Source organism: Amyelois transitella, chromosome W (assembly GCF_032362555.1).
Source record: "Amyelois transitella isolate CPQ chromosome W, ilAmyTran1.1, whole genome shotgun sequence".
In the NCBI taxonomy this organism is placed as follows: Eukaryota; Metazoa; Arthropoda; class Insecta; order Lepidoptera; family Pyralidae; genus Amyelois; species Amyelois transitella.
The window spans coordinates 3,361,679-3,383,798 of NC_083536.1; the positions used below are offsets into that span (position 1 = coordinate 3,361,679).

Here is a 22,120-nt window from a genome sequence, read left to right on the forward strand (position 1 = left end):
GCAAAACCAAATAAAAATGGATATATTAGCGAAACATAGATCTACAAATAGTTTTACAAAATTTTGGAAGTCAACAAAAAAGTATGATGTCAAGCCTGGTTTTCCAGCAAGTGTCGATGGAAAGAGTGATCCTACAATTATAGCAAATATGTTTGGTGAACACTTTAAAGTGTGCTCTCCTCTTGGCCCGTCGACCCCACTTTTTGAACCTATGTCTAAATGCGATGGGAAAACGCTGATACGAGTCACTGCAAAAGATGTTAAAAATGCCCTGGATAAAATGAGTGGTGAAAATCTCCCGGGCACGACGGTATCAGCGTGGAACATCTGAAAAATGCGGGTGCTCATCTCCCGAGGGTACTGGCTCTGTTTTTTTCATTGTGCATAAGTCACTCATATCTACCGCATCACTTACTGAAAACTATTGTTGTGCCGATTGTGAGGGACAGGACCGGTGATGTCTCGAGCAGAAGAAATTATAGGCCTATCTCACTTGCAACTACAATAGCTAAGGTGTTGGACGGTGTGCTTAACTCTCATCTGAAAAATATTGCAAATATTCATGACGCTCAGTTCGGATTCCGACCGGGGCTGTCCACGGAAAGCGCAATCGCGAGCCTAAAGCACACTGTTCAATACTACACCGACCGTAAGACGCCGGTATATGCCTGTTTTCTCGATCTCTCTCGAGCTTTCGACCTAGTCTCGTACAATAAACTTTGGAAAAAGCTGAGTGACAGGGGTATGCCGGCTGAGCTGCTGAATGTGTTTAAATTCTGGTATCAGCACCAAAAGAATTTTGTTAAGTGGAATGGATCACTCTCTGAAGCGTATGTATTGGAGAGTGGAGTGAGGCAGGGTGGGCTGACATCTCCTACACTCTTTAACATATATGTAAATGATCTAATCATTGAGCTGAGCAGCATGCGTGTTGGTTGTCGCATAGATGACGTTAGTATAATTAGTATAAATTATGCTGACGACATGGTGCTGCTCAGTCCGTCAGTTGAGGGTCTAAATAAACTGCTGAGAGTTTGCGAGTCCTATGCTATTAAGCATGGGCTCCTATATAATGTCAAAAAGACGGAATATCTAGTCTTTAAGGCCGCCGGCAAAAGCACCGATCACGATCTCAATATCACCCTGAATGGCATGAGCATAAAGCATGTTTTAAAATTTAAATATTTGGGACACATAATTGCTGACGACCTTAAGGACGATTCCGATATTGATAGGGAGCGTAGGGCTCTGGCGGTCAGAGGTAACATGTTGGCTCGCAGATTTGCGCGGTGTACTGAACAAGTTAAGATCACGCTTTTTAAAGCATACTGCCAAAACATGTACACCGGGAGTCTGTGGGTCAGCTATACCAAAAAATCGCTAGATGCTATGCGGGTCCAATATAATAATGTGTTTAGGATGTTGTTGGGACTGCCTCGTTTCTGCAGCGCGTCGGCAATGTTTGCCGAATACCAAATTGATGGGTTTGCGGCCCTTATCCGTAAAAAAACAATATCGCTGATCTTCAGAGTGCGTGGCAGTTGCAATAGCATCCTGAACACCTTGGCGGACAGGTACACGTCCCCGCTGTGGAAGTCTCTGGTGAGGAGGGTGATCAAGGAAACTCACACAATAACATGATTGCCTAACTCGTTAGAAATAGTCAAGTAAAATAAAAGTTTACTAACATAGTGTAAGTACCTACTACTAACTTTTCTATGGATTTTGTTGTCTGAAAATAAAATATGTTTATTTTTTTTATTTATTTTGATGCACGATGTTGTCGTATCTAACAAAATTCTAATTGCATGGGCTGATTCGCTAGTTATTCGCTTTTGTTGTTGTATCGAGCTATCAATTTTTTCCAGGCAGCATCGTAATTTAAATCCATGGTGGGCAAATTTCTTAAGAACTTCAGTTTCGCCTGATAAAGTACTTTTAAGATAGTGCAGTTTTTCTACAGCGGACAAGCTACGATTCTTGTGTATAAGTGAGGTAAAAAGATCAAAATATTGCTGCCAGTCCTCATATTTACCACAGAATTTTGGTAACTCGATTTTTGGTAATTTGACTTCGTTGGACCTGTGTTTTTCTACGACAGACTGAGATTCCACGGACCCTTGGGCTTTATCAAAGACCTCTCCCGTTCTACGAATAGCCTCTTTCAAACAACCTTTGTAGTGAGTCTAAGTTTCTTCAAAAATATCGTATATCCCTTTAAGAAAATACTCTTGAGTTTTGATTTCTTCTGTAGTTGCTGAACCGTAAATATTATAATGCTCTTGATTAAATTCTTTCCATAAAGCATCAACATTTTCTAGTCTTGTTTCTATATATCCTCGTGTTATTCTGTCTTTTGGACTCTTTTGTAATTACTTTCAGCTTTTAATAACTTGGCAAGTCTTTCTTTTTGGATAACGATTGATTTATTCACACACATGATGATAGGCAAGTTTGATTAGTGAAAAGTCAATGGAATACCTAGTGAAAATAATCTAAATATATGGAATATTGAATTAAATTTTTTAAAAATGTCTCTTGTAAAACGTTTGAGTATGCCCTTATTTCATGAATATCACGATTTTGGGATTTTGTGACTTCATCAAGTGCATTTATTAGCTTACTGTCACCAAGCCCTCTTGGGCGTAACCCAAATAGAGCTTCAGCTGGTGTACAATTTATGCCCTTATTTAGGGTATTATTTATACCCCATTGAACGTCAGGGAGATGTTCATCTCACTTGTTCTCGGCAGAGCCAACTCCCTTAGCAGTCAAAGAGTCTAATATAACCCTATTGTACCGTTCTACTTGCCCATTAGCCCTTGGGGTGGCAACAGCATTAAGAATATGTTTTATGCCCTTTTCAGATATAAAAGTCTTAAAACTCTGACTAGTAAAAGAAGAACCTCTATCAGAGATAACTCGTCTTGGTACCCCAAAAATACTAAAATATTCTTTTAAAACTTTGATTGAGGTGCCGGATTTTGTATTGCGAACCGCTTTCAAATATAAAAACCGGGTAAAAGCGTCAATCACCACTAAAATATACATATTGCCCTTACTGGAGCGAACAAATGGCCCTACATGGTCAAAATGTAGGGTATCGAATGGTTTTTGAACTTTTTCTATTGGGTGTAAAAATCCTTGTCGCTTACCGCCTGCTGTTTTTGAGTATGCGCACTCTAAGCAGGAGGATACATACTTCTTAACATACTGACGCATTTTAGGGAACCAATAACTAGCCTTTATTTTCTCTAAAGTTTTATCCAACGCAAAGTGGCCAATATCGTCATGGTTTCCCTTAACGACTTGCCATCTGACACCTTGAGGCACAACCCATCTATCGCCATCCGGCGTAATACGAAACAGTTTGCCATTGCTTATTTTATAATTAGATTTTATGTCTGACACATTTTCAAGATCAGGGTCTTTAAGTATACTAATAATACGTTGAATTTCTGAGTCAGCACTCTGAACTGTTACAAGCCAGTTAGTATCTGTACTGATTATTAATACATTACTCTCAAGTTTATTTAAAGGGATAGATGGATTGCGACTCAATGCGTCCACATGACTCATTGAGTTTCCCGCTCTATAATGAATATCAAAATCGTACTCCTGCATCTGTGTCCACCATCTGGCTACTCTGGGTAACATGTCTCGTTTTGAGAATGTAAGTCTTAATGAATTGCAATCAGTTATAATTTTGAAATGAATGCCAATGCCTCAAGGTCATAAGAACAGTATTTTTGCTCTTCCGGAGAAGTCTGCCTACTGTAATAGGCCACAGGTTGAAGGAGCCCATTATTATTCTTTTGAAGGAGTATACCAGCCACACCTATTTTACATGCATCAGTGTGGAGCTCAGTTTCAGCGGAAGGACAATACAGAGCCAAAATAGGTTTGCTGGTTAGTGCAGATTTTAAAGAATCAAAAGAAGTTTGTTAATCTGAACCCCAAATCCAGATAGAGTCTTTTTTGAGTAATTGGGTTAACGGTTTCGCAATTATCGAGAAACCTTGGACAAACCTTCGAAAAAGCTAGCTAGGCCGAGGAACTGGCGTACGGCATGCTGATTTGATGGAACTGGAAATTCTTTTACTGCTTGAATTTTTGAAGATCCTGGTCTGATACCGTCCTTTGAAACTTCAAAACCAAGATAGTCTACACTGTAACCAAAAAATAAACACTTACTAAGTTTAAGTGTAAGACCAGCATTGTACAATAATTTTAGTACGTTCTCTAGTCGGTTCATCCCATTTAAAACATCATGGGACGGGATGATTATATCGTCTAGATAAGCTAGAGCCTCGCGATGCCGAAGGGTTCCAAGGACCTGATGCATCATGCGTTGGAAAGTAGCAGGGGCATTTGCCAATCCAAAAGGCATTCGGTTAAATTCGAAATGCCCTTCGGGAGTGACAAATGCGGTTTTATTTTTATCTTGTTCTTGTACTGGAATCTGATAGTAACCAGATGCCAAGTCCAAGGTGGTAAAACAGGTATGACCAGCTAGAGCATCTAATTGGTCATCGATAAGCGGCATAGGATAATTTTCACGGGAAGTCTTTTTATTTAATGCTCTATAGTCTATGCATAATCTATAATCACCGGTTTTCTTTTTGACTAATATAACAGTAGCGTAGGGGGACGTAGAAGGTCTAATAATATCGTTATTAAGAAGTTCATTAACTAAGTCTCTCATAATTTCTTTCTCCTTTATAGCTAACCGATAAGGACGATAAACAACAGGACTGTTATCGAGTAGATTAATTTTCATTTCTGTAACATTACAATTACCCAATTCTGACGTATTAAATGCGAAACATTTGCGGTATCGATTAAGCAATGTTAACAATTCAGTAACTTCGTTTGGAGTCAAATCTTTTCCTACCTTCAAATCGGTTTCACGTATAGGATTAAAAGGAGGATCCCGTGAAATAACTTGCATTACTCGATGTGAACTATCCTCATGAGCGACTCTACCACGAGCAATCAAATGGTCTTTACTAATTTGAACTGGTTTAGCTGATAAGGAATTTATAGCGATTTTGCCTCTCCCATTATTAAACTTATAGAGGCCAGAGAGTACACTATAATGACAATCAGATTTGGCACACAAGTAACCTTCTATAAACAGATCTCCCTCAAAGATGGGTTTAGTGATTACATCTACATTCAGTCAGAAAAGTATCGGGAATGGATTATTTATTTATGGTTCCAAATTCAAATTTTTGTTTTCTTTGTTGTTGTTAGATTGGCACAACTGTTTTCCATTTTGGCGCGGAGTTTGAGTTGCATCTGTTGTTTACATTAAATACAGTGCTATTTTTAGTTATATCATATCTAGTGTGTATTGCTAATTTCATAATGGATAAAAACATCGAACAAAGAGTTTGTCTTAAATTTTGCATTGCCAATGGAATATCGTGTTCGGAGTCACTGAAAATGTTACAGAAGGCTTCCGGTGAATCGACTTTATCAAAAACTCGGGCTTATGAGTGGTACAAAGCGTTCAAAAGCGGTCGAGATGTGATGGAAGATTTGCCTCGCTCTGGTAGGCCATCAACGTCTGCAACTGAAGTTAACATCGCAAAAGTGAAGGAAATAGTAAATAAATAAATAAAATAAATAAATAAATATATACGGGACAAATTACACTGATTGAGTTAGCCTCGAAGTAAGTTCGAAACTTGTGTTACGAGATACTAACTCAACGATACTATATTTTATAATAAATACTTATATAGATAAACATCCAAGACCCAGGACAATCAGAAAAAGTTCTTTTCTCATCATGCCTTGACCGGGATTCGAACCCGGGACCTCCGGTGTCACAGACAAGCGTACTACCGCTGAGCCACAGAGGCCGTCTAAGTGAGTAAGTCTAGTGACTGAAAATCCTCATTCAACTTTGAGAGAGATAGCCACCGAACTTTCTGTATCTCACGAGTCGATCCGTACCATTTTAACTAATAATTTGGGTATGAAACATGTTGCCGCTCGGCTAGTCCCAAAAGACCTGAATTTTTTTCAAAAACTCAATCGCATGAGAGTCGCTGAGGACATGCTAGAACGAGTCAATTCCGACCCAACATTCATGAAACGCTTGTTACTGGTGACGAGACGTGGGTTTACGAGTTTGACATGCAAACTAGTCAACAAGCTTCGGAGTGGCGCCTTCCAACTGAACCGAAACCGAAAAAACCACGCCAAAGTCGTTCAAAAGTCAAAGTCATGTTGACTGTTTTCTTTGACTATCGCGGTGTTGTGCACTCGGAATTCTTGCCGGAAGGTCAAACGGTAAATAAGGAATATTATTTGAGTGTTATGCGGCGTTTAAGAGAGCAAATCCGACGAAAAAGGCCAGATTTGTGGAATGAAAATTCTTGGATTTTGCACCATGATAATGCACCTTCGCACAAGGCCATCATTGTGAACGAATTTTTAACCAAACACTCAACAAATACCATCGAGCAACCACCATATTCACCAGATATGGCTCCAGCCGACTTTTTTCTTTTTCCTAAACTCAAATTACCACTTCGTGGCACCCGTTTTCAATCGGTAGAAGACATAAAAGAGAATTCGCGGCGAGAACTGACCTCAATTCCGGAAACAGCGTTTAAAAAATGTTTTGATGATTGGATTATTCGTTGGCGTAAGTGTATCGTTTCTAAAGGAGCATATTTTGAAGGTGATAAAATAAATTTGGATGAATAACAAACAGTTTGTGTATTATTGATCTTTTCCTGCTACTTTCTTGACAGAGTAGTATAATACTAATAGCAGATACTGCGATGTCATCTTGGCAATAAATATTAAATTTGATTGTATTCATTTTTTTTATTCAGTTCGGAAAATTTTAAATATTCGTTTGTCTTTTCCATAAATATATGCGGTTGTTCAGTAATAGCTTGACCTACTAATAAAGGAATGTTCATAACATCGTCAGGAACTACGAGCAATTCTACGTCAGCTTTTACGTTGTCCAAAGTGACACATACCGAAATTTTACCTACGGGTATCACAACGGAGTTTCCAAAACCTCTTAGAGATGGAAGATCGCTAGTAATTATGCTAATACTTCCTAATTTTGAAATTTGTGATAAAGCTATCATAGAACACTCACTACCCAAATCAATAAACGATTTAAATGGAACATCATTGACTAGTACAGTTTTAGAAAATTTATCACCTGGGTTATCGTTATTGATTACTCGGTTTACCAATTTTTCTTTCGTCACGATTTTAGCATAACAATTTTCTGTGACATGGCCAAATCTAGAACACTTAGTGCATTTCTTTACTGGTTGTGTACACTGACTAACTATATGACCCTCTTGCCTACAATTTAAAGAGCGAATTGGCTTATCTTTTCCGTTCTGAGGCGGCTGAGTTTGAGGGTCTGTACCTTGTTTGGAATTTTGGAACTTTAACTTCTTATCCATGTGTTGTTTTGTATTTCGAGTATTTCTTAAGTAAGTGAGTAATAAATCCAGATCCTGATACTGATATGTATTATATATAGATATATATTATGTATGTATTTTATTATGTTCAAACATTTATTTTTCTAGCTCTGCGCCAACGCCAATCTCCTGTTTGATTTCCTTCCACCCAAAGGTTGACTGGAAGAGATTGCTTTAGCGATAAGTCCGCCTTTGTACCATATATGTCTGCTTTGTGTTGTTTTGTTTGTTTTACTCATATGGTGCAATAAAGAGTTTTATCTATCTATCTATCTATCTGAGCCGCCTCCGCACCTAATCTAACTGATCTGTCATCGATTCCATGAAGCACACATTCCACTGCCCGCTTCCCGGTGATACCGCAACGGTTAATTAATGAAATTTTATCGTAAAAATACTCTTCAAGCGAGTCACCAAAACGGGCACGCTTGGCGAGCATATCGCTCAACATCTGGCCATAGTTTTCATCAGACGGAAATGCAGCCAAAAGTTTTGCTTGCCATTTTTGCCAAGTATAAAGGACGGTTTGAAGACCTTCGTACCACCTTTTTGCTCTACCTTGTAACTTTGGTAGGGCAAAGTGAACAATTTGTTTTTCGGTCCAACTATAAATGGCTGCACATTCATTGACTTTATGCAGCCACATTGACATTGTCTGCTCCTTTTTAGCAGGGTCAAATTCTGGGACAGTGTTGCTAAGAGAGGATGAACTGATCCTATCTGGATTGGGTGCGATTGATCTTAACGCTTGAATAAGTAAATTAAATGGTTTACTGGTTTGGTTAGACCCGAATGTATCAAAATTTAATTCATCACTGCTCTGTTGAGTAGTGATGTTACCTGTTAGTCCATGATGAGACGTATTGCCACCTTCATCCCATAAACCGGTCCGCTCTCGCAGTCTACCTCGTGCACCATCCTGTGAGCATCCGAATTTGGTTCTGGAACCATGCGACAGTCCGCGATGATGGTCGTGATGACGCGAGCGACTGCGTGATCGCAGTCTGCTTCGAGAACGGTGGCTGCGAGTAGCACGATTACACGACCCTTGTCGGCGTGACAGACTCCTCCTGCAACACTTGCGGCGGGATGGGCTTCGTGAATGCCATCTCGATTGGCGTTGTCTCGAAGACCTTGAACGGCTGCGAGTTTCCCTGGAACGCCGCCGTTCTGGTGTAGGGCTGCGCAACCGGCGTCGGCTCGTTGTAGGCAAGTCATGTACACGCTTTGCAGGACGAGTGCCCATAAGGATAGGCGAGGGCGGCGCACATACGACTTCAGATGCTTTTTCCATATCGATGCAACTGAAATGCCAAAATAGCCGCACAGTATTCCAAGGTATACATAAATATTATGAGAAATAAGAAATTAAAAACATATATGTTTATATCACGAACAATGACAAGTATAGTGAGCTTCGAATCCCACTTCTGAAGATTTGGTAAGGTTATATAAGTATAACTATATAAACACTGAATTGTAAATAATAAGATGTTTTGTAATAATCATATTTAATATTTAATTGTATATATAACAAATTATCAACATCTACACAAGATATAAGATATTATTAAATAAGGCATTAGTTCATAGGTATAGCTCAGCAATACTATATTTACATAAAAATATAACATTACACTCAATAAGTATCTACTTACAAGATATTCTCGCTTCGACGATTGGAGACAGACTGGTCCCTGTGCGACAAGGGGTCTTCCCAAACTCCTGTGCGGGAGTTGGAGTGAATGGTCAGGGTCTTTTTACCCTCTTCATTGGCTTCATTGGTCCCTGTGGCAAGCACCACTCCTATTTATAAGAAAGTAGTGGGGCGTGCCAATGCGACCACGTGTAACAATTGCAGATCTTTTATTTGAAAAACACAGAATTAAATGTCCTATAAATTGTTACTATAATTTATAAAACATTATTGACTATATGTTTAATAACAGTAAATAAGTTATTACATAATTTCCATTAAACAAAGCACAATTTTGTTAAGAAATAATCTCTGAAATATTAAAGCTAAAAGTCATAATAAAGCCAAAATTAATATGACCTCTGATAACTACTATTAAAATTTGTTTTGTTATATTTATGTAACTTTACAATTGTTAACACAAGGAACATAAACAAATGATGTAACTTTTTATAACTGGCCAGTAAGTAACATGTGAAAATGAGGTTGATACTATTTAATGTATGGACTTAATAGGATGACAAATAGTAGGAAATGAGGCGATTATTTACATAAATTTCAACAGTGAGTGAGTTCAAGGGATCCACATCTGCCGCTCCGAATGGAGAGCAGATTGTGAATCCGGTGGCTGAGGGCAGTAGCACAATTTATTCGTTCTTCATCTTCGGAAGATGAAGACGGTCATGCCAGTCTGCCACCCAACAACTGACGTAAGTACAATAAAAAATCTCACGATGAAAGAATTGATTCCTTGATTAATCAAGTAGCGAGCAACAGGTGCTTTTCTAATAACATTGTAAACACTGTCACATATATGCCTTCCATTTCAAATGCTAATCTTAGTAGTGTGATATTGATGGGGTTGCCCCGTCAACATCACATCAGGGCTTTTTGAGAAACCCTAATTTAACAATACTAATTTGGCTTTGGGCGAAAAAGGTATCAAGCGTTAAATGAATGTGATTATTCCACCGACTAAAACGAAACATTTGAAAGAATTGACAACGTTGCAAAAATTTGGTTCTAAGTCTTGGAAGGGTATACGATACAAGAAAACATTACTAACCTGCACAGCTAGTTTGAGATTTGTATAACTACGTTAATAATGAAGTCTACTATTTCAATAAACAAAAAAGACTGTTACTGTTGACTGTTGTTTGTGCAATAGAAAATTTCATTGTCAACTAATCTACACTAATATTATAAAGAGGAAAACTTTGTTTGTTTGTTTGTTTGGTTGTAATGAATAGGCTCAAAAACTACTGGACCGATTTTAAAAATTCTTTCACCATTCGAAAGCTACATTATCCACGAGTAACATAGACTATATTTTATTTTGGAAAAAAATAGGGTTCCGTAATATATTTGGATTTTTCGGACACAAACTGAAAAAAATCAACCAAAAAGTTACTTATTTTGCGTACGCTAATAAAATGTTTTAATTAATTGTAGATCTTATAAATATCTACAAAAAAGTCGTCGACACACTATACCTATCTATGTCGACTGAGGCACAACAACCACATTTTTATTTAAAAATCTTGAATTTTTTTTGGTCTACATTTAAACGCGTATTTTTTACTCATGCTATTAATCCTTATCAAAATAAATAATTTCATCAATAAGTACAGTTTATGTAGATAATATTTGGTCTTAGAATGATTAAAATTGGACGTTGGGTTTTGAAGTTGTGGTGAAATTAAAATATTACGATTTCTGCTGCACGGCCCGTTGCGAAGTGGTATTTAATATTTTGACTGAAACGGATAGAGATATTTTTTTTTACATTTTTTTGTCTGTCTGTCTATATCTGACTGAATGATTAAGATTCAACTTGAAATGTACGCGGACGAAGTCGCGGGAAACAGCTAGTAAAATATAAATTTAGAACAGTGTAGTATATATCAGGATGGTCTGCGGAGTTTAGTGGATTGGGGAGCGCTACCAATAAAATAGTAATTTGAATATTTACCTTTTTTGACCAAATTAATTTAATTTTTGGTCAGGGATCACAAACTAATAAAAAATGGTATATTATGCAACTTATTTGTGGTAGAAAAGGTATGGGTAGGTAGGAGTGCATTGAAATGAGATGCAAATTAATCGCTAAAGATAAATTTAACAAATAAAAGTCTTAACTGATTCATCATGTAAATCTTAGAGCTACATTACAGATTAGAACTATTACATGTGCCCAATTCTGAACTTATTTTTTGGCATACAGATGTCTGAAAACACTTAACTAATTAAAGGAAAGTGGCATTGTCAAATAAAAAAATATCAAGTCAGTCTTTCTATAATGAGAAAGATAAAGATTGATTGGGTTAATATAATTCTAATAAAAAAAAGTAAGTAATTGTGTAAATTTCTATGCAATAAATATATTACAAACAAACTTAAAATATTTTAAGTCTGATTTAAATGCAAAAAGACTAAGGCCTTCGGTCACAAATATGTTGCCAATGCATGGAAAACTTCCTAGAATCCTCAGAATATAATTTGTTCTTATTATTGTTTTTTATTTTATTTTTTTAAATACGTTCTCCATTTTGTTAACTGTGATAATGAAATAAAAGAACAAGAAATGTTTTTAAATCTGTGATGAGGACTGACTTCCAATAAGTCAACTCTAGAACAATGATGCACTCTTTCGAGGTGAGTGCTTGAAAGATCATGTTCGAGCATGGGACGTATTGGTAGCAAGTAAGTTCAGACTCAAAACAATATACCAGGGCCGTACCCTTAAATTGAAAACTGCCCTTAATATATCCTTCCAAGAATATTTTCAAATCTTTCACAACAAAGAATTTTGAGCAGAGGTCTATTATAATATTTAAATCTAACCACATGTTATTCAAAAAATGTTCCTAGTTCAGAAACTAGATGGGATCATGCAACCCCATCTTCTGCAGGGCAACAACCAGTTTGTTTTTACAAAATATTTTCAACTGGTATTTCAGATTGATTTTTCTGTTTTCCTCCAAAAGCAGGATTGCCTTGTAATAATAGATTTGCAACAAGCTATTTTTCATTTCTCTCGTCTCGAGCGTGCCACTTCCGCCATGGGGTTGGGCGACCCCCACGTAATGGCTAGCCTTACCCTGGCATGCGGGGCTCTGCTGGGGCGGACAAAATTGTTCCCTTGCGTCTCGTGGGAATCGCATGGATGCAAATTTTTTGAAAGAGCACCTAAATGGCGGCGATGGTGTCCGCACCCCATCACGTCTCGTTCCCGGCGGGAGCGGTATGCGGTCTGCTGAAAGCCGCTTTGCGACGATGAATGTAAGAGGAGGAATGAAGGATAAAATTGAGGAAGTATGTCAGATGATGGGTGAAAGACGGTTGGATGTGTTGTGCGTGAATGAAACGAAGCGGAAAGGATGCGACGCGACGCAGCACGGTCCTTACACGGCGTATTGTTTTGGAATTTCCAGTACCAGCCGAGGCTGTCAAGGGGTCGGTCTAATCCTTTCTGCACGAATGGCTGAGTGTGTGAATGAGTATGAGTGTGTCAGCCCTCGTCTTCTATGGATTAGGCTGAAAGTTGGAATCACTCGGATCTTCGTTTTAGGTGTTTATGCACCGTGGGATGTGGGTTCGAGGGGTACAACATCAGCAAAAAGCGAAAACGAGGAGTTCTGGAATAGTGTAAGAGAAGTATTGAAAGTTACCAAGCCAAATGAGAAGATTATTATGTTAGGTGATTTTAATGGATGGGTGGGTGTAAAGCGTGATGGATATGAAAAGGTGCTTGGTGCGTTTGGTGACGTAAAGGTGAATGATAATGGAAGAAGTGTATTAGAAATTTGTCTAGAGTGGGATCTTTTTGTGTCGAACTCAATGTTTCAACATAAAGAGATCCACACCTATACAAGAGTGGAAGGTATTTTAAAAAGTATGATAAACTTTGTGATTGTAGATGAAAGATTGAAGAACAAAGTGCTGGATACCCGTGCATATCGCGGTGCTGGCATTGACTCGGACCATTTACTGGTGATATCCCGGATAAGGGGTATCTTCAATCGCTGGCGGCACAGGGTAAGGGAGCAAACCAGCGCTTTGGAAAGAGTGAAAGTAGAAAATTTGCAAGATATGGATGTAGGTAAGAAGTATATTAATAGACAGAAGGATGAAATTGAAGATTTAGATGAGAGGAGCAATATTGAAGATGGATGGAAGGAATTTAAAGAAAGAATTGTGAAAGTAGCTGTTGAAGTGTGTGGTGTAAGTAGAAGAAGGAAAGGGAAAAATCACAAAAATGCGTGGATGAGTAAAGATGTGCAAGAACTTGTGCGATTAAAGAAGAAAGCATGGCTGGATTTGTTAGCAGCAAAAGCTAACTTAAGAATGCAAGAGGTTATAGATGAGGATGTGAATGAAGCACGTAAGGAATATAAAAAAATGAAAGAGTTGGTTAAGAAAGCTGTGATTAGAAAGAAAGAAGAGTATAAAGAGGATTTTGATAAAAGGCTATCAGAAGACTTTCAGTCAAATCTGAAAGTATTCTGGAAATCCGTAAGGTCAGCCCGAGGAAAAACTATAACCAGAGAGCTGACTAGGATCAGATGCCAGGATGGTAGCGTTGTGAAAGGAGAAGAATGTGTGCTAAAGATATGGAAGGACTATTTTGAGAGTTTATTTGAAAAAAAGGAAGAAAATAAGAAAGAGTTCTGCTATAGCGAAGAAAAAGAGAATGAGATGGAAGGCGAAATTGAAATGTTTGAAATTGTGGAAGCACTTAAGAGTATGAAAGCGGGTAAGGCTGCCGGGTATGATAGAGTGTCGGTCGAGATGCTTAAAGCAGGAAAAGGCGTCGTAGCTAGACAGTTGTACTGCCTTTTCAATTTGTGTTGGAGAAGCGGCCGAGTACCAAAAGATTGGTGTAAGGCTGTTATTGTGCCACTTTACAAAGGAAAAGGGTCACAACTGGACTGCAAAAATTATCGTGGTATAAGCCTGCTTAGCGTCGTCGGCAAATTGTATGCTAAGGTATTGATTAATAGAGTCAGGAATGAAACTGATGACAAAATATGGGATGCTCAAGCGGGATTTCGAAAGGGAATGGGATGTACTGATCAGGTCTTTTCTTTGCGGTGCATAGCCGAAAAGTTTTTGACCAAGAGTCAAAAAGTCTATTGCACATTCGTGGATTTGGAAAAGGCCTATGACAGAGTTGAGAGGAATGAATTGTGGTCAGCACTTTCTATGCATGGGGTGAGCAGTCTCTTGATACGAGCACTGAAATCCTTATATGAGGATTCGAGTGCTTGTGTTAGGATAAACGGAGCGCACACTGAGTGGTTTAAGATTGAGAAAGGTGTTAGGCAGGGATGTGTTGCGTCACCGTGGCTGTTCAACCTATTTATGGATAGTTGTTTGACAGATTTGAAAGAGTCTGAAAGTGGATTAAGGATGAATGAATTACTCGTCAAATGTCTGCTCTATGCCGACGATCAGGTTATACTGGCGTCATCAGCGGAGGACTTACAGGAGATGCTAAACTGTATGCATGAAGCTTTAAAAGAGAAAGGAATGAAAGTGAACGTAAGTAAAACTAAAACACTGGTTTCTGAAATGGAGAAAGAAATGACAGCATGTAATATTTTGATTGGAGGAGAAAAAGTTGAGCAAGTGAAAGAGTTTGTATATCTAGGATCAAAGTTTACATCAGATGGCAAATGTGATAGTGATATTGAAAGGAGAGTGAACGCGGGGAACATGGTGAATGAAGCTTTGCATGCCTTTATGAGCAGTCAGAAACTATCCAAAAAGGCTCGACTGGCTGTGCACAGGGGCGTGTTGGTCCCGACATTAATGTATGGGAGTGAAAGTTGGGTATGGCAAAAGAAGCACGAAAGCAGAATAAATGCAGTGGAAATGAGAGCGTTAAGGAGTATGTTGGGTGTGAAATTGAGTGACCGGATAAGGAACAGCGTGATAAGGGAATGTTGTGATGTGAAAGAAGATGTAGTTACAGGAATAGAAAAGGGTATGTTGAGATGGTTCGGTCATGTGGAGAGGATGAATGAAAACAGGTTGACTAAGCAGATATACAAGGAGAGTGTGGAGGGAAAGGTCGGGGTGGGAAGACCTAGACGAACATATCTTGATCAAATTAAGGACGTCCTGGTGAAGGGTCAGGTCAAAAGTGCCCGAAACCGCCGAGCTTGCATGAAGAGAGTTATGAATGTGGATGAAGCAAAGGAAGTATGCAGGGATCGTGGCAAGTGGAAAGAGGTAGTCTCTGCCTACCCCTCCGGGAAAGAGGCGTGAGTTTATGTATGTATGTATGTATTTTTCATTTCAATAGCAGAAAACCACAGATGATTTCTGTGGATCATCTACCAGGGGCAGGGACTACAAGTAACTACCCAACCTTTTGGTCTTTCAGCACTTCTAAGAGCTTGAGCTATGAGACTGATAGTTTACTAAAACAACTTTTATCTGTCTGATCAGATCAAAACAGCACTGTCGGTCTTGTGTGGTGGCAGAGAATCTAGCAAAAATTTTAGAATTCTCTGGTTGGCACATACATATATTACAAGTAATTGAGATGTCTGTTCAGATAATCAATTATCTAGTTCTCACACAGGACACCTGGGATAGCGGAAAAACAATTATTTAGGTCGCTGGAATTTTGGTAAAAAGTGAATATTGTGAAAATTGAAAAACCGAAAGGAAGAAGCGGGAAGCGGGAATGCACAACACGTACCTTAATTTCTCGTATGTTGGCTTCTTGGGCCCTGGCCAGGGTTCTTCTTGTTTCAAAGATGCGCACTTTTATTGTGCGCGTGAATGTGGATGAAGCAAAGGTCTGTCTCGTCGCGCGCGCGGTTACGCTAACTACTTGTGTACGTGCGATCTCCAGTCTTCCGTGGAAAGAATTCGTGATGGCTAATAAGCTTTTGAAATGTTCAACGTGTAATATTGTAATTAACGAGGTGTTAGCTTTCGTTAGTAATAAAATCGATGTGATGGACGAAGATAGTATCGCTCACATATGTGTCAGTGCTTTTTCCGAAAACGATATTCTAGATGCTAAAAACTTGTTGTTTGAGTCTGTGCCGACGACCAAGAAGAAAAAGCAAAGAAAACGTAACGGAAAAACACTTCGCAATATAGATGATATCATCTGTTTGCTTAAGGAAACGGACCCCGAAGAAATCCCAATCTTTGTAGCTCGTGAGTTGCAAAAGCTGCCCCCTGTACTTTTCGATCACGTAGACGTAACTCGTATTTTAAAAGACCTTCTCAAGATACAACAAGATGTTAACTTAATAAAAAGTAATTATGTCACGTCTGAACAGTTATCTATAGTAAAGGATGATATACAGTATTTAAAACATACACCTTTAATCGAGAACAATAACTGTAACATAAAGAATCGTCGAGGTGCTTGTTTAATCGACAGTTTTTCCTATAACAGCGGGCCGATGGGCTTACATCCGCTATGCGAAAACACAATTGTAGATATCAACGACCACCAACACTCAACATCCTCACCTAAATTGGTATACCGAAATATGCAATGTCCCCAAAATCATTCAACAGATCAGGGTAATATTTTAAAACAAACTCAAGTCCGAGATATCCAAGAGGCGGGTAGTCAGCGAGTGCAAATCTGCGACGGAGCGGCCGCTGTGACTCATGCGCGGGCAGAGCCGGTCCCCGCTACCGCGCACAGTATCGAAGCGTGCGATAAGACATCTACCATCGGACCCGACATACGGTCGGCCAGCCTGACAAAACATTGGTTGAGGGTCGTAATGATGATCGTCGGAGACCCATTTTGAGTAATGAGGAATGGACTCTGGTTCAAAAGAAAAGGAGATATAAGTTTGCAGGTATGAGAGGCAAGGCCATGCTCGAACCAGAGGAAAAATTTAAAGCTGCAGATGTGAAAACACCCATATACATATACAATGTGGGCAAGGAAGTTACGGAAAATGATATTTGTGACTACATCAAGAAACGGGCTAACATCAATGTGACAGTGGAGAAAGTAGTTATGAAAGTCTCAAAGGATTATCAATCTTACAAAATATTTGTACCCAAACATCATCTGGGTTCAATTCTAAAAGATGATTTTTGGCCTGAGGAAATAGCATATAGAGAATATATACATTTTAGGCCCAGAAACCGTGATCAGAAATCCTTCAATAATGGGAACAACAAAGATCGTTAGTTTTAACTGCAAGTGTGTCAGACGGTCACTGGAATGTATACGTCGGCTGTGTAGCACCGCGGACGTTATTGCGTTGCAAGAGACATGGTTGCTGCCTGAGGATATTGCTTTCCTTGATACCATAGATGAGGCATTTTCTTTCACCGGAAAGTCAGGTGTAGACATGTCTGCAGGGATATTAAAGGGAAGAAAATAGTATGACTAATCGTAGTGGTGTTATATGGGGTGAGCGCAATGATAAACAGATTGAAATGTTTATGAATTTGTGTAACACTAAATTAACTGACATTGATTTTCCCGAGGAATTACGTGTATGTGCGGACAAGGTGTGCAACGATGACAGCCATAAAGTATTATTGAACAGCATGTATTTAAATATAATAAAAATATTATCTGAAGCTGCACTTTGTACACACTTAAATAAGCAAAATAAGCAGAAAGTGGTACCTGGATGGAATAGATATGTAAGTGAGGCCCACAGGAAAGCTCGACTTTGTTTTGAAATGTGGTTATTGAACGGTAAACCAACAACAGGTCAATATTATGTTCAAATGTGTAAATCGCGTAAGATATTCAAAGCTAAATTAAAGTATTGTCAAAATAATGCACAACAGATTAAAATAAACATTATAGCCGAGCATCATAAAAATAAACAATTTGGTAAATTTTGGAAATGTACTAATAAACTTAGTCCAAAAATGGGTCTTCCTGTGAGTGTAGATGGCTTATGTGATCCGTGTGAAATAGCAAACGCCTTTCGACAACATTTTATGGTTCCGCCATCTTCTGTACCAACCCTGGCGTCCAGGTCGCTCGATGCTGAGACTTGTGATAATAACATTAAATTAAAATTTTCTGCTAAAGAAATAGCTGATGTTATTCGTAAGATGACTAGGGGAAAGTCTCCGGGTCACGATGGTCTCAGCATTGAGCACCTAAAATATGCCGGAGTTCATCTGCCAAGGGTGCTTACCTTATTTTTTAACTTTTGTCTTTCACATAGTTACCTGCCCGAGGATCTCATGCGTACACTGGTTGTCCCAATAGTCAAAAACAAAACTGGCGATGTTTCGGACCTGTCAAATTACAGGCCTATTTCTCTGGCCACCATTGTGGCTAAAGTACTGGACAGTTTGCTTGATAAACAGCTGGAGAAAAATATTAAATTACACGATGCACAGTTCGGCTTTAGGCCGAAGTTATCAACAGAGAGTGCTATCCTTTGTCTCAAGCAGACTGTCCACTATTATACGGCTAGGAACACGACGGTGTATGCATGTTATCTAGATTTCTCAAAGGCGTTCGACCTGGTGAATTATGAGGTGCTGTGGGGAAAACTTGATGGGCTTCCTTCAGAAGTAACCTGTTTGCTTAAATACTGGTACAGTAATCAGCAGAATACTGTAAGATGGGCAGGCACTTTTTCTGATGAGTACAGGTTGCAGTGCGGTGTGAGACAGGGCGGACTAAGCTCTCCGCGGCTCTTCAACCTGTACATTAATAGTTTGATTGGGGAACTCACCAGCACAGGTCTCGGTTGCTCCATAGATGGTACTTGCATCAATAATATAAGTTATGCTGATGACATGGTGCTGCTGAGTCCCTCGGTTGGTGCCTTGAGACGCATGTTGTCTATTTGTGGGCGATACGCGTTGACCCATGGACTCAGATATAACGCCAAAAAGAGTGAGTTCAAAGCCGGTACTAAACAGTACAAAGCTCCAGCTGTCACTCTTTGCGGCACTCCACTTCATCAAGTGAGCAGTTTTAAGTATCTCGGTCACTGGATCACCGAGACCATGTCAGACGATGTGGACATCGAGAGGGAACGGAGGGCGCTGTCCGTTCGCTGCAATATGCTTGCTCGTAGATTCGCACGTTGTACTAGTGACGTGAAAATAACACTATTCAAGTCGTATTGCCAGTCGCTGTACACGTGCGGCCTATGGGTGAGGTATGCGCGGAGGGCGTATGGCGCGCTCCGTGTCCAGTACAACAACGGGTTCAGGGCGATGTTGGGGTTGCCGCGGTGGTGCAGCGCATCCGCCATGTTCGCGGAGGCACACACGCAGGACTTTTTCGCTGTGACACGCGCGCGCTGCGCCTCGCTACTCAACCGCCTCCGCCGCTCCACCAACACCATCCTGATCACGTTGTCTGAGCGTTGGGACTCACCTTTTCTGCAGACATGGACGATGTATCACACACTTCGGAATAAGAGGTGAGTGGTGCATCATCTTTGTCTATGCTTTCATTTTTAATTTTAATTTAATTTCTACTAACACTAGTTATAAGATAATTTGTATTTACTAACAAAATGGAACATGATTTCTGAAAATAAATGATTTATTATTATTATTTCAATTTCTATTATTTATCTCCTCTTCTCTGAGGGTATATTCAGCAACTAACGCGGGCCTTGACCAAGCGATAGAAGCAGTAAATTAAATGGAAAAATTAGAAGAAACACTGGAAGAAGACAGAAACTTTCTTGTAATGCGACAAGTATTAAGAACGGTGGCTTTTTGTAAAAGATAACTAGTATACAATGGTATCTTTAATGTGCTAAGGCTTTGCGCAAGTGATTTTGGTATTATTCCTGTTGATGACAAAACTATAGGTACTGTGTGGACAGTGTTAGCTTTCCATTGTGATTTAAGTTCTATTGCAAGTTCCTGATATTTACTTAATTTCTCTGATATGGTTTTTTGTATATTATGTGAGTTCGAAGAATGCCAATCTAAGGTCTGCCGCGCCGATGGATGCATGGCTAGGGGCGAGCCTAGTCTCGAGCGTGCCACTTCCGCCATGGGGTTGGGCGACCCCCAGGTAATGGCTAGCCTTACCCTGGCATGCGGGGCTCTGCTGGGGCGGACAAAATTGTTCCCTTGCGTCTCGTGGGAATCGCATGGATGCAAATTTTTTGAAAGAGCACCTAAATGGCGGCGATGGTGTCCGCACCCCATCACGTCTCGTTCCCGGCGGGAGCGGTATGCGGTCTGCTGAAAGCCGCTTTGCGACGATGAATGTAAGAGGAGGAATGAAGGATAAAATTGAGGAAGTATGTCAGATGATGGATGAAAGACGGTTGGATGTGTTGTGCGTGAATGAAACGAAGCGGAAAGGATGCGACGCGACGCAGCACGGCCCTTACACGGCGTATTGGTCTGGAATTTCCAGTACCAGCCGAGGCTGTCAAGGGGTCGGTCTAATCCTTTCTGCACGAATGGCTGAGTGTGTGAATGAGTATGAGTGTGTCAGCCCTCGTCTTCTATGGATTAGGCTGAACGTTGGAATCACTCGGATCTTCGTTTTAGGTGTTTATGCACCGTGGGATGTGGGTACGAGGGGTACAACATCAGCAAAAAGCGAAAACGAGGAGTTCTGGAATAGTGTAAGAGAAGTATTGAAAGTTACCAAGCCAAATGAGAAGATTATTATGTTAGGTGATTTTAATGGATGGGTGGGTGTAAAGCGTGATGGATATGAAAAGGTGCTTGGTGCGTTTGGTGACGTAAAGGTGAATGATAATGGAAGAAGTGTATTAGAAATTTGTCTAGAGTGGGATCTTTTTGTGTCGAACTCAATGTTTCAACATAAAGAGATCCACACCTATACAAGAGTGGAAGGTATTTTAAAAAGTATGATAGACTTTGTGATTGTGGATGAAAGATTGAAGAACAAAGTGCTGGATACCCGTGCATATCGCGGTGCTGGCATTGACTCGGACCATTTACTGGTGATATCCCGGATAAGGGGTATCTTCAATCGCTGGCGGCACAGGGTAAGGGAGCAAACCAGCGCTTTGGAAAGAGTGAAAGTAGAAAATTTGCAAGATATGGATGTAGGTAAGAAGTATATTAATAGACTGAAGGATGAAATTGAAGATTTAGATGAGAGGAGCAATATTGAAGATGGATGGAAGGAATTTAAAGAAAGAATTGTGAAAGTAGCTGTTGAAGTGTGTGGTGTAAGTAGAAGAAGGAAAGGGAAAAATCACAAAAATGCGTGGATGAGTAAAGATGTGCAAGAACTTGTGCGATTAAAGAAGAAAGCATGGCTGGATTTGTTAGCAGCAAAAGCTAACTTAAGAATGCAAGAGGTTATAGATGAGGATGTGAATGAAGCACGTAAGGAATATAAAAAAATGAAAGATTTGGTTAAGAAAGCTGTGATTAGAAAGAAAGAAGAGTATAAAGAGGATTTTGATAAAAGGCTATCAGAAGACTTTCAGTCAAATCTGAAAGTATTCTGGAAATCCGTAAGGTCAGCCCGAGGAAAAACTATAACCAGAGAGCTGACTAGGATCAGATGCCAGGATGGTAGCGTTGTGAAAGGAGAAGAATGTGTGCTAAAGATATGGAAGGACTATTTTGAGAGTTTATTTGAAAAAAAGGAAGAAAATAAGAAAGAGTTCTGCTATAGCGAAGAAAAAGAGAATGAGATGGAAGGCGAAATTGAAATGTTTGAAATTGTGGAAGCACTTAAGAGTATGAAAGCGGGTAAGGCTGCCGGGTATGATAGAGTGTCGGTTGAGATGCTTAAAGCAGGAAAAGGCGTCGTAGCTAGACAGTTGTACTGCCTTTTCAATTTGTGTTGGAGAAGCGGCCGAGTACCAAAAGATTGGTGTAAGGCTGTTATTGTGCCACTTTACAAAGGAAAAGGGTCACAACTGGACTGCAAAAATTATCGTGGTATAAGCCTGCTTAGCGTCGTCGGCAAATTGTATGCTAAGGTATTGATTAATAGAGTCAGGAATGAAACTGA

At 39.6% G+C, this 22,120-nt stretch overlaps 1 protein-coding gene across 1 annotated transcript; it reads left to right on the forward strand.

The window, feature by feature from the left end:
* The first annotated feature begins 984 nt into the window (after positions 1-984).
* On the forward strand, positions 985-1,641 carry LOC106141631 (uncharacterized). The gene has a single exon (XM_013343269.2). The coding sequence runs from the start codon at positions 985-987 to the stop codon at positions 1,639-1,641; it is 657 nt and encodes a 218-aa protein (XP_013198723.2).
* The last annotated feature ends 20,479 nt before the right edge of the window (positions 1,642-22,120 follow it).

Bases quoted from the DNA above. Each gene is read 5' to 3' on its own strand.
- LOC106141631 (XM_013343269.2), top strand. From the start codon at position 985: ATGGTGCTGCTCAGTCCGTCAGTTGAGGGTCTAAATAAACTGCTGAGA.